We start from the raw sequence: 12,701 nt of genomic DNA on the forward strand, positions 1-12,701 counted from the left end.
GTAATGACGGCTCGTTTCGGCTTATCATTATACGACCGCGGCACCGGTATAATAATGAATAGTCAGGTGTTAACGGAGAAGGATGATGAAATCGCTCACTAGCCGTTGCTTCAAATTGGCTATGTACAACATATGATGTACTTCATGAGGTATAACGACGTTGAAATTATACTCAGTTCTGGCCGTGGTTAGCAGTTACTGCAAGCCCGCGAGAACGTAATCAATTCTACGATTACCGATGACGTGTACAGCGTCTTTAGTAATGTATGCTGATTTGAATACGTCCTGTAACTTTTTATGCGTAATATATTCTCTCGTCTTTTACCGCAATGGCAGAAATGGTGTCCATGTGTAAGTATTGTTTGTTATCTTTATTCAAATCCGCGCAAGTTTGCTGGTTTCCCATGAAACCACCGTGACGTTTTCATTCACCCTGAACGCGCCAAGTGTATAAACGTTGATCGCTGTAGATTTACACTGTCATCTTCTATTTTCGCACGTTACAGGAAAAACTCGTCCGAGTACAGGAAAAACTGAGTACACGTATTCAAATGTCGATCTCTTCGCGATTACACACCTGTATAAACGTACGTGAATGTACGCGTCGGACGACCTTGGGGGAAAATACACCCATACATATAACTGTTAAAGAGTCGGATACAGTAAGCTCGTCAAGAAACAGGTTCTGCCTACCTACGCCTGCAATTTCAATATGGGTAGGTATACTCGTACATGACCAGCAGAGTCAATCGACGGACCCCCATGGCTTTATATACCTATGGCTTACATCACGGAACCAGTTTACGTTCATTTATTCCACCGATGACACGTTTGATAGCCGATAATTTCACAAATTTTCACTTCCTTTCGATATCCTGCCTAAGTCCAGATGCGGCCAGAGAGTCCATGTTCGTTCCGCGTTCAACGAGAAGTAAATAAATAAGTAAATAAAGAAAAGAAGAAGCTGATCAATCGCTTCATTCAATCTTTGGCGCGTCGAGTGATGATTTGAGCCAAAGCGGTACGACGACATGGTTTTGTTGTTAGATAATAAATTACGAAGCGCGGTATAAATCGTAATATGTACCGGTTCCGAGAAAATTGTTGTGCGGTATATGGTAAACGTATACGATGCGTCGTTGACGTAGTGCCAGCAAAGAAAACTGTATTTGCCACGTGTCTAGACTGTTTTGTCATCCAACAGTGTATAATGAAAGATCCCAGTGAGTGATTTCAAACTCTGATGAAATTCGCCCGTTAATTGGATGTATAATAATCTAGCTATCCTAGGAAGTTTTACTATACATAATGTATGATTCTGAGAGAGACGCTCAAGATCAGCTCTCTAAAAGGAATACCTCGAATGAAATGCGCATCTGCCTGCTCATCTGTCTATTGCTGTCTCGGTCACCCTCACTCACCTCTCACTCTCTCCTGGCTTACCAGCTGTACCGGATATCCCAAGTTATTTTGTTACGTCCCAACAATCCAATAGTTCTAGGTGCCGGTTTGGAGATGTTTGAGTATACGGAATGGAAAATTTCGAGTCGAAAAACACGTCGGGGTGATATGCGTCTATAATTGATGATCATTTCTAATGACCGTCCTGTTTGGCAGTAATAAATTGGAATCCTTGGAAAACATCTTCCACGCAAGTCTTTCCTCATAAAATGTTTAAATATTTTTTATTCCTACATGCACAATTCTCGGATTTCTTTTTGCCTCGTAAATTTACAGTGTGTTATACTGCGAAGAAAGGTCATCGAGATAATTCAGGTTTTTTCTTGTTTGGAAGTATTACCATTTCCTCGAACTTCATGTCATTCGAGTGACAAATTTCGTAATTCTCTCAATACAATATTAAGTCCGCAATCATCAAATTTTCACAAAGGAACTAAGGAGTATCGTTCGAACAATCATATCATGTGCCAAAATTTGTCGACAAAGAGGTACAGTCTAGACGTGTTATCATTCCGACAAATGTCGTACAAATGTAAGATGGTGTTTGGTTTCTGTGCATATGGTGCATGTGATATCCCGCAGAGCAAGCTGTATTCAACGGTAAGAAGAGCGAGGCTTCTGACCTTTGTGGATCCGGACTTTGACGAGAACGGAATTACAAAGAACCCAACGTTCTAAAAATAATACCTCGCTGTACAAGCGGATGAAGAGTAGGTGTACACTTTCAGTGTTCCCTCCATTTATCAGTAGGTCTAGACATCGATTAGATATATCGCGTCAAGTTTCAAGAGAGATAAGATTCTCCGGTAAAGGGGTTATCCTTCGGTCGCATCATCATCGTCCCTGTATTTATATAAGAAAAATAACAAAGAAGTAGTTACTCCAAGCCTGTGTATTCTTCTTTTATTTTTCCACATACGATTGGGGTCAGAACCCCGACTGCATTCGACACGCGGCTCTGAGATAAATATACTGTCCAACCAGCAGGGCAAGGTGTTACCTAATTGGATGACGCCGCACTCCAGTGCTGTAAAGGTATGCCAACCTGCATGCTCGTCGTCGTTGCCGATCGTTATTGTTAACTATAACCATCAACGTGAGACGATAAATGAGATAAAACGAAGCCCACCCAATTGAGCGCAAGTCCAGTCGTTAATTATTTGTATTTATTTTATGCATTGGTAATGCAATTCGTCTCCGTCTGCGCCCCCGCAATGACAGTGGCATTGAGTCGCCACACCTCGTCGCGACCTTGAGATAAAGTGTATAAGCACTGTCCCCAGGTCAGCGACACTCGTACTAGTTGCAGCATGGTACATACAAAGCTTTGTGTAAAGAAATTCACACGAGAATCAAAGCAGTGTCTTGTCGAGTTTTTCGCAGTAGGTAAAGAAATCTCTTACAGCTAGCGGATGATCGGAACATATGGTAATACATATACACATGTATACAGATATCACGCAAAGTGTTTCGTCAGAAATTTTATTTTTAACGTGTAAAACTGAAGTGCGTCTTAATTCCGTTAAAATGAAATTTAATGTCAATTTCTCAGATAGCTAATGCCCCGTGACCTTTGAGAATATAAAAAAGTGTCGCATGGTGAGGGGGGGGAACCAAAAATAAAATTTTATTCGCGGTGTGAAAAACGTTGCCGGCTGCACGGGTCAACGATAGGAATATAAAGTGAAACGCGTATAAAGATAAGTATAAAAGCGAAAGCCCCCAACCCTCGATGCTTCATCACTATATGTATGTATATTATCGTTCCGCGGTACAGAAACTGCGACGTGACTGAACGAGACGCAGGTTCGTTAACATCGAAACGACACTGAATGACCCCAATTATTTTATGGCGCGAAAAATAAACGCAGGCTTACTCGAGTCGCAGTCCCAATGAAAAATATTCCGGGCACTGCTCCTCCAAGGTCCTTCTGCAGGGTATTTGTCGGAGAGAAGACCTCCTATAATTCGATCTTCCTCAGCTGAGGACAGACTGCGGTTAAATATGGCCGAGAATGATCGCCGAGGGTCACTCTTTACGAATCAAAGACTTTTCACTGTGAGATGTGCTGTTTATGCTCAACGAAACTTTCTACCGCAACCGCAGGTGAAATAAGATGATGCAGTGCAATATTTGATTGGCTGATGATTTCCGCTACCTTGGGTTACGCGTGTTACACTCTGCTGTTTGAGCGTCAAGTTGACAATTTGCAAATAAGTAAACACATTTTGCAATCATCGTAAGACGGTGCATCGTTGCAAACGAATCTATAATATGACCATTTCCATCGGATCCAGTATGCGTACCTACGTACATACATAAGTTCAAGGAAAGTGAGACAGTGCTGTACGTGATGAAAAAAACTCTTCGTACATCCGTGTAACAAAAATATGTTATTGTTTTTGCGATATGAGCTTACGATAAAACAACACGTATAACAAGTATACGAGGTGGGGACCTGTTATCGTGTATCTTTTTTTTCGTGAATCCCATCCCCGCCCTGTGACGTCTTCTAGATACATACAATTCTCTTTCGTTTTGCAAAAAATAACCTGCTATTGCAATAAGCTATTCTCGCTGTATGCATAGACATATACCGCTTGATGAAGATCAAAATAGCGGAGTCACGACCGCAACGTACGTATGGCTGCGTATGCATGTATATGTCAAGATTTGTATGCATAAAGAAATTTTCTACGTCTTGTTTTCGCCGGCTGAATGAGCCCGAAGTCAAAGATGGTTATTAAAATTTTTCAAAAAGTTACACCCGTGTGTAAGTGGCACCAGGTTGGCTATAGTGTCTGGTGCGTCCAGCTATAATCACTTGTTGTTTTAGACTAATAATTGATGGAAGATAAACGATCGTTCGAATCACGCGTTGTTACCGATTGGACGGTCCATAGGCCGTCTACCATTATCACGTTACTCATGTATTCTAACCTAGTTATGAAATTGTACAGGTGAAAAGCCGTACAGAATATTTCATTGATCATTATATGAACGACCTTTAAGTCAATTAAGCTATGTAGTCCCCGTTTGTTGAACGAGCAACGCACAGTTGCGGAGGAATTCTCTAAAGCGCGTTAAATAAAGAACTAACTCTCGCATTATGATCATGCAGGTAAAAGCAATTAAACTACTTTCTACGTTATTGAATATAAAGAACAATGCTTACCAAATTCCTCAATGAGGTTTAGGTACTCTTATTCAGATTGAATCCTCGGGTGTAGAAATTTGCTTCTCAGCATCAACTTCAATGATCACTCACAGGGTTGACAACAAACAAAACACAAGCACGCGGCGTTTGCGCGCGAAAGTTTGGATCCGTTGGCAAGTTCGAATTTTGAAATGAAAAATCGTTACCGTTCAACCGTAACCCGTATCAGCGAGTGTTGATGAAAGAATTGAATGCAAATATAACTGACGACACATTGGCGACTATCCGCCACGACTCTTTGGCGTGAAATAATATACGATTCAACTGTCAGTTGGCTTCGGAGCTGCGGTCTGTACTAAGAAGCACGCCGTACGCTTATATCGCGGGACACTCCAAGCTCTGCACCGCTCTGAGTCACGTCTTCGGGTTTATTATACACACGTGTATCAAAGAGAGAACACATCACACTAAAAGACGCGAACTGACGCACGCATGCACCAATGATGTAGACACGCGATTATCGTGGTGTGCGATTTCCCCGAAAGATAAGGAGTCTGATAATGGATGGAATAATAACATCGAAACCTGACGAATCAATTTTCCAAATGGCAATATACTAACAATACACCAACCGCCTGTCCTGCGGCGACTTGGTTAGATCTGCGCGCAAACTTGGCCTACTTATTCTTACGTAGAATCGTGGATCTTGCCCCGAGTTACAAGGGATTCACGCAAGTGTTTGACCGCAAGTTCGTACACCGATATTTCTTTTTTTCTTGACTTTTATCAATGATAAGAAATCTCACAGTTAAGAATTACTTCAGGTTATGTCTGTATACGTCACTGTCGTATCATAGGGACCGAATATATTTACCCGAATACAATCGCGTAGTTTCGATTTACCTCGACGTCTTGTCGTTCTCTTTTCTCCTTCTTTCTACGTTTCCTTGAGTAATGTGCCCGAGGAGAAATTTTCATCAGGCTGAGATAAGGTCCTGATCAGGCTTGCCGTATCTCTTCATCAGGTATGCATCAGATTACTCAATCAGGGCCTGACCAGAAATATATAACGTGTCGTTCCAGAATGCCCTGATCAGTCTGAGTTCCGGTACGATGTTCAATCATTGATCACAACTGGATCAGGACCTCATCAGGTGTTTACCTGATGAGGCTTGGGCAAAGATTGTTCAGATTGATTGATTTTTAAAATAACGTAACAAATTTTTTAGTATTGTATAGATGCAAAGTGAAGACTACCAAAAGTGAGTCGCCGGTATCGTTAGGCAGATATCTACAAAAATGATAAACTGCAAAATGATATGTCGTACGATTTAGTAAGTAAATGGATACACTTTGTTAGAAGTCATCTCATACTTTTATCATGAGAACGACTTCCATAACGCTTGGTGGCTGCTTGAGAACTTACAATGTGTTAGGTTTAGTCATGGTCAGATCAGGTGCACCGTAGTAGAGTTTACCTGATCTGAGCCTGCTCATGGACAGATCAGACATGCTCTGCAGGCCTCAGTCACGGATGCCTGATGATAACCTGATGAGAGCCTCAACAAACACGTTTTGATAAGTGATACCTGGGAACGACATGCCCAGGGCCTTGTCAGGTGTACCTTAATGAGACACGTTTGATTTCCACCCTATCAAGACCTGTTGGGACGTGATGCTGGCCTGATCGAATATGTACTCGTGTCAAAGAAAATTCGAGCGGAACTCAACGATACGTGGTAATGCGTTGTGGTATTTTCACTTCCGGTTCACCCACCAGCTACTTGAGGAAGTTGATTATCAATTTGGCCAGCCGGTGCACTGTACATACTTCCAAAATAAAGAAGTATATGTAAGACTATTCCGGTGGCCTTGTGAATTTCTCAACCTCAATCCAAGGGTTTGTAGATCATATATGTCACATACCACAGCTGTGAGAATACCTCAAATACATATATTGAAGAGTAATAGAATATCCACATTTTTTCCCCTTATTTGAATCCAGCCAAACTGCCTTGCATGTGCTGCAAACATCTACGCATTTTACCACGTGAAAACATGTTTTCCTCAAGGTGAAATATGAAAATATTTGGCCATCGTTATTGTCAACTTACAGTATGCGCTGGGACATATGTCGTATCAATATTCTGAATATCTCATGTAGCCAAAACTTTTCGCGAAGCACAGCGGCAGCTATGCGACAACCATTCAACGGAAGTTTCTACCGAAACAGTAATTCTGACCCTGCATGATCATGCTCCTCACAATCGCGCCTATAATCAACTTTTCACGATATGTATAATGCATACAAAGGCTTCGCAGCAAGGAAATCCTTCGATTATCTTCGACGGTGAATAATTTTCGGACAGGTTGTGGACTGACAATGAGTAGCTAATTTAAACTCAAGATGAGTTCCTTGAGCCGTCTGCTTCGGACGTCCTTCGACGGCATGTGGAGCGTTGACTGCTTGAAAGATTTGCCTTCCCATATCACAAATTGTTCGCTTATGAGTTTCGTCAAAAGTCGATACTGTATGATCATCATTTCTCGATGTGATAGATCGAAAATGTATCTATACTCAATACTTTGCAGTCTGGGTGCCGCAGCATCAGAGTCCAGGCTTTGCACGTTTTCATTGATTCTGCGATAGTGCAGCCATTTAAACCACGTCTCCATAATCTCTCGGTCGTGCTTGATCAAGGCTACCACAATGCTGTATCAGTGAAAAGTGCTTTGTCGCAACAGATAAATTGGTTGGACAATGGGTTGTACTTTTTCTGCCGTTTTTCTACTTGCTTATACTTTGATCCGGCAGGTTATCGATACTTGTAACCCAAGTCCGTTCGCGATAATGGAAATCTGATCTTTTTGCAACGGTCATTGTTGCTGAATTTCCCGGGTCTAGTATATGCACTCCAAGAAAGTTTTCTTTGCAAATGGCACCCCAGGAACTCAAAAAGCGCAACGTAAACATTGTAGGATCCACAGCTGAGAAAATACAACGTTTTTCCGCTGTATCTTTGAACTAATATTGAATGTTCTCATTGTCAGTGTTCCCGACTTTTGTTATATACTCTGCACTCTTTATTGGGCTGCCTCGTGCCTCAGGTAAATTAGCGAGGAGCAACTGGTGTTGAATTTAGCAACTTCTACACTGCTGAATTCATTGACTGATTTTAACAAGTAGTTGATTCACCCGACATATTTGCTAAACGGTATTGCTGAACCACACAGTTGTTTACACTCCTTGAAATGAAGGTTGGACTCATTATCATTATCATTGCCATATACGTATATATAGTACAGGCCAGACAACAACTGCGCACTGTTTACAATGTAACTTTTTTTTTTTTTTTTTATAATCAATATTTAATCAATCGATTGAACGAAAGAGATGCGCACGTGTAAGTATATGCATCATATCACTCTTAACTGTACCTTACACCTAAATTCGCCAAAGCGATCTGTGAAACATGGAATTAGTCTCAGATTTATTTCTAATCCATTGTACACGTACTCTTCCGGATGGGCGCAGAGACACGAGTACTAGTTACAAGTTTCCTATTCAATTCTATTAAATTAAAACAGATTGTGAAGCCGACAGCTGTGGTTATAATTATATAGAGTTAATAATAGGTCGATCTCTTTAACGTTCATTGTCATTTCTACGCGCTAAAAACACCGATATATTACGGGGACTCTTACGACGCAATTAAATATCTTCTCTTACCTATCGAGAAAAATGGCAAACGGATCGTCGAGTTTATTAACTCATTGTTCCACGACTTAGGGTTGAAAGTGCAAGAAACTCGAAAACAGTCTTTTAATGACTCACGCATAATGGACAAAAGAGGTTCTTTTTTACTTAGTTTATCTAATCACTAACTAATAATTTTGTTTTTGTTTGGTCACACTTTGCATTAATGTCGAAAATATTACATAGCAATAATCATAATTAACAGAGTGATATATATAATAGTACCAAAACAGTAATATCTGATTTTCTGGAAGGCAGATATTTTATCGATAAATTTATCGGTCAGTCAGATTTCGATTTCAATCAATAAGCGATAAAAAGCTGTACTGAGTTTATATTTATCTCTCAGTGAAGTAATTGCCATAAATCAATAATTCTACAGTCATTGATGTTTGTAATAAGTTGCAGACTTATTATTAGTGCAGACGATTAATCGAGATAGATGCTCAAATTTGATATTGGCGAATTGATATACCGTCAACATGGCCCTGATGCTTACTATAGAAATTATGAACGTGAAAATGTAAACATTCAGATGATTCTGGTTTCACAAACATAAATATAAATACAATGAAACAAAAAAAGAATTACGAAGTGACAAAGAAAACTGGACATACATTGGTAAACACAAGTGCGGTGAAGAACTAATATTTTATTTCGCTAATTTTATGCGAAAGAAAAATTCGACACGGAGAAACGATTTCAGCATCGTACTTGTTATAATAATGTTGATAGTAATAATTCACATATAATTTGCGTCAATCTAACAATTTCAAATTCAATTTTAGGTACACGAATTGGGTGTAGTTGAAGACATTTCATACAAAAGAAAAAGTGTGTTTATAGTACTAAAAAAACCGGTGCTTTAAGCTATTATTCGTACGACAATTTTTTTCTTAGTCTTCATTATTATTACTGGGGTTATTTTTTAAAGAGATAACCTCGAATCTCTCTTTCTCTCACTCTTTCGGTAAATAAAAGAAATGTAGAGACGTCACGGTCGAGTCTCAAGCCGATTGTATTGAATCAATTATCATTTAAATGTGCGAAAGAAGCAATGATGATGAAGTTGGCGGGCTGATACAACCTCGCCGCGTACAGTACGGTTTATGTACCCAAGTCGGACTTAGAGTCTAGAAACTTGATTGGTGGGTTAAGGCAGATATTAATAATCCATGCGTGCGTATTTAGTTTCGCGTGATTGCAGTTAATCGTTTCTTCGCGGTTTTATTTACATCTAAAGATCGGAAGTCATTGTTACGTTACGGGTCAACTGCTCGTGATTCTTTACGGAAATTTTATAATCTATTGCATCAGATAGGTCACTAATCACTCGCAAAGTCTCTCATGCCTGAGCTGTGCTAGACTAAGCATTACATAAGCAGAAGAGTTGAGAAAAGAAAAAAAAACGGACGCTGGACTAAAGGTGTCATTGGCGTCAAAAAGAAGCCCGTGTTTCTGAGGTGGTTTGTAGCATACTTCGCTGTAATCATGGTAATTACAGTCATGGCAACGGAAGAAATGAGTATCTCTGCAGTTAGTTAGCGTTACTCTGTAATAATATACGTACAACCTCGAAAATTCGAACCTCAAATTAGAAATTCTCAGTATTCAGTTATTTCATATCGCAAATGTCTGGCCACAAGGGATCAGGTAAGAGCAAAAGATAGAGCCAGCAAGGACCCCAAAACACCTTCGCCAATATCTCAACGACCGTAAGTTAATCCAGTAATGCGTTTATGCTTTTTTTTCTCTGAAAGTTTCTCCTGCGTTAATCATCTACACATATTTTTTTCCTAACTTGTACAACGTTTTGTGCGTAAAAATTAGCATATATTTTTGACTCACAATCAAAAAAGTAGAAGCTGCAGTAAAGCTGGAATCTTACGAAATCGCCACATTGCTGAATCTGCACGGGCCTTTATTCAAATCTGGCACGTGAGGCTTGACAGTCACATAAAGACTGTTAGCTTCAGGTTATTTTTCATAGTGGTTTGCCGGGTTTGGGGGTAATTTGACGATCCTGCGCTTACTGACTCGTCTCGTGGGATTCCATTGTAAAATTAATAAAGCATAGTAGAATTCTCTTTTGCCCCTTAGCAGCTGTTACCCGAACACTAAGCCGTAAGGCTGCAGTCTTTATACATCTTCAGTCGGGCTTATTCGTGATCCAATCAGATTCCTAGTCTGAAGGGATTGCGCATGCGCTCTTGAGCTTCAAGTCTGGTTTCCAGTTCCGTGCCGATGAAGGTCCAAAGTTCCACATACTTCGGAACCGTTTTCTTTGATGAAAACTATGTTTCAAAAGATCCCTGAATACATTATTAGGAGTATATCATTTCACTGTGGCAAATTTATAAACGAGAAAATCTTTTAAGTGAGTCAACAGTCATATTCAACTGAGTTCAATTTCCTGCCACTAGGTTCGCATGTCCGTAGTAAAGATCATTTAAATTTTCGCTCTATAGTATTTCTGCTCTTAGGATTAAACTTATATGAAAATGCGCCTTTTTAGTCACATGCCCCAACTTCCAATTTTGACGTCATTTACCTGAATTGCGGATTGTCGTGCGACATTGAACGTGTATTTCTACACATATATACATACATATATCATTGTTCCGGAATATTCTGCGTTGTGTAACTAGACATACATTCAGCCAGTGCCGAGCAGACGAGTCAGTTCAAAGCAAGAGAGCGTTTCGTGAAAGTGATATTGACTGAGCAAAGAATAAAGACTCAAACATGCCTCGACGAGGACGTTCCGCAAGTCCACCACCCCGAAGGTAGTAGAAATGTATTAAAATAAAGTAATTTCATCGACGCATTACATCACTGTCACGAGTATTATACTCATAATTATGATTCTAAAAACGCAATTTCGTGCAATAGTCAGCTTCATGCTTCCGCCGTCACGTTTTTATTGATTTCAACAAGTCATGTTGTTCTGAAATTTTTTTATAACTTTTATTTCCGTTTATGGTTTTTTTTTTTTTTGATCAATCCTGGATCATCTGAATGCTGTTGCAGGGCGACGGTACCTGCGAGGGCTGCACCACCTCCAGCCCAGCCACCTATGCAGGCTGCGCCATCAGCCCCAATGGCCGCTCCATCCCAAGGTCCATCTCTGATGGGACAAATGGCAGCGACCGCCGGTGGTGTGGCAATTGGATCAGCAGTTGGACATACTATTGGACACGCAATGACTGGAATGTTTAGCGGAGGTTCAGACCAGCCTGCGGCCGCTGCTCCGGCTGCGCCTCAAGCTTCCGTGGCAGGCAATGCCGAACCCAGCGGACCTTGCGCATGGGAGATTAAACAGTTCCTCGAATGTGCACAGGGTCAATCAGACTTGACTCTGTGTGAGGGCTTCAACGAGGCCCTTCGCCAGTGCAAAGTTTCAAACCGTTAGTATTTAATGTAATTTCAAATAATAGAGGACAAGAAAAGATTGCAAGTGCAACACTAGTAAAACTGTTTGCAACGTAAAGTCTTTCTTTGATGCTCCATTAGGAATGTGTAAATTCTGTGCAAGAAATAACAAGAAAACTACAGCATCTTTTATCTGAAATAGTGAACCATTAACACGTAAATGCAAACCAATCAAAGATGTGGCAAATAAATCAAATTTTATATAATAACAAATTGGAATCTGTAGATTAAACACTGCTTACATGTGGTACGTTTACATGTGAACAGCTGTTTAGTAATATTGCAGAAAATTGCAAAGAACAGTGGATATGGTCAAGATTTTGTTTTCTTTTTGTTTCAGGTGTAATGTAGTGAGAGATACATTTGTTTAATTAGAACATCGTGAAAACAACAAGTACACGCTACCTAACCGGCTCATGATCACGGAATCTATATTACTTGTAGTTTAACTATGATGGTAGTCCTGCTAATACCCTGACATGTACAATATGTAGAGTTATTCGTTGAATAAATAAATTCGTCGCCCAAGCTACAATGCCCAGTTTGATTTCAACGTAATTAATCTTAAAAAGGAAATTTATGCATGCACATCTCTAATGTCTCGAGTATATGTATCGTTAGCTTTTCTTAAAAAAGCATTATTATTAAATATTCTTACCAGTGATTTGGTACTATAAGACTGATATCAAAACATTAGTAGATAAGAATATCCTTTACAGGGTGATTCAATCTCTAACAGAATCATCTGGCTGGCTACAGTCTTAGCACAAAAATCACATTCCATATCCTTGAAAGTAACTCGGAGTTATACCGATGCAATTATTTTATTCGGACTGAATATGTAATTGCAGATCAGATGTAGTGATTATCCAACAACATCAGATAGAGTGAAA

General features: G+C 40.0%; 2 protein-coding genes across 2 annotated transcripts in view; one reads left to right on the forward strand and one right to left on the reverse strand.

Annotated features, from left to right (window-relative positions):
- The window catches only part of LOC124305177 (transducin beta-like protein 2), a 52,301-nt gene extending 47,251 nt beyond the window's left edge, over window positions 1–5,050 (reverse strand). The window contains exon 1 of the mRNA XM_046764291.1: window positions 4,638–5,050. The gene's annotated coding sequence lies outside the window, so the exon portion shown is untranslated. The remainder of the gene's footprint in view (window positions 1–4,637) is intronic.
- A 5,885-nt stretch (window positions 5,051–10,935) lies between these two features.
- Window positions 10,936–12,340, forward strand: LOC124305180 (coiled-coil-helix-coiled-coil-helix domain-containing protein 2). Its single transcript, XM_046764295.1, has 3 exons — window positions 10,936–11,162; window positions 11,407–11,783; window positions 12,149–12,340. The coding sequence occupies exons 1-3, from the start codon at window positions 11,122–11,124 to the stop codon at window positions 12,157–12,159; spliced, it is 429 nt and encodes a 142-aa protein (XP_046620251.1). The 5' UTR covers window positions 10,936–11,121; the 3' UTR covers window positions 12,160–12,340.
- Window positions 12,341–12,701: the final 361 nt, after the last annotated feature.

Source organism: Neodiprion virginianus, chromosome 5 (genome assembly GCF_021901495.1).
Source record: "Neodiprion virginianus isolate iyNeoVirg1 chromosome 5, iyNeoVirg1.1, whole genome shotgun sequence".
Lineage (NCBI taxonomy): Eukaryota > Metazoa > Arthropoda > Insecta > Hymenoptera > Diprionidae > Neodiprion > Neodiprion virginianus.

Bases quoted from the DNA above. Each gene is read 5' to 3' on its own strand.
- LOC124305180 (XM_046764295.1), top strand. From the start codon at position 11,122: ATGCCTCGACGAGGACGTTCCGCAAGTCCACCACCCCGAAG. The intron at 11,163-11,406 runs GTAGTAGAAATG...ATGCTGTTGCAG, and splicing joins GCAAGTCCACCACCCCGAAG to GGCGACGGTACCTGCGAGGG.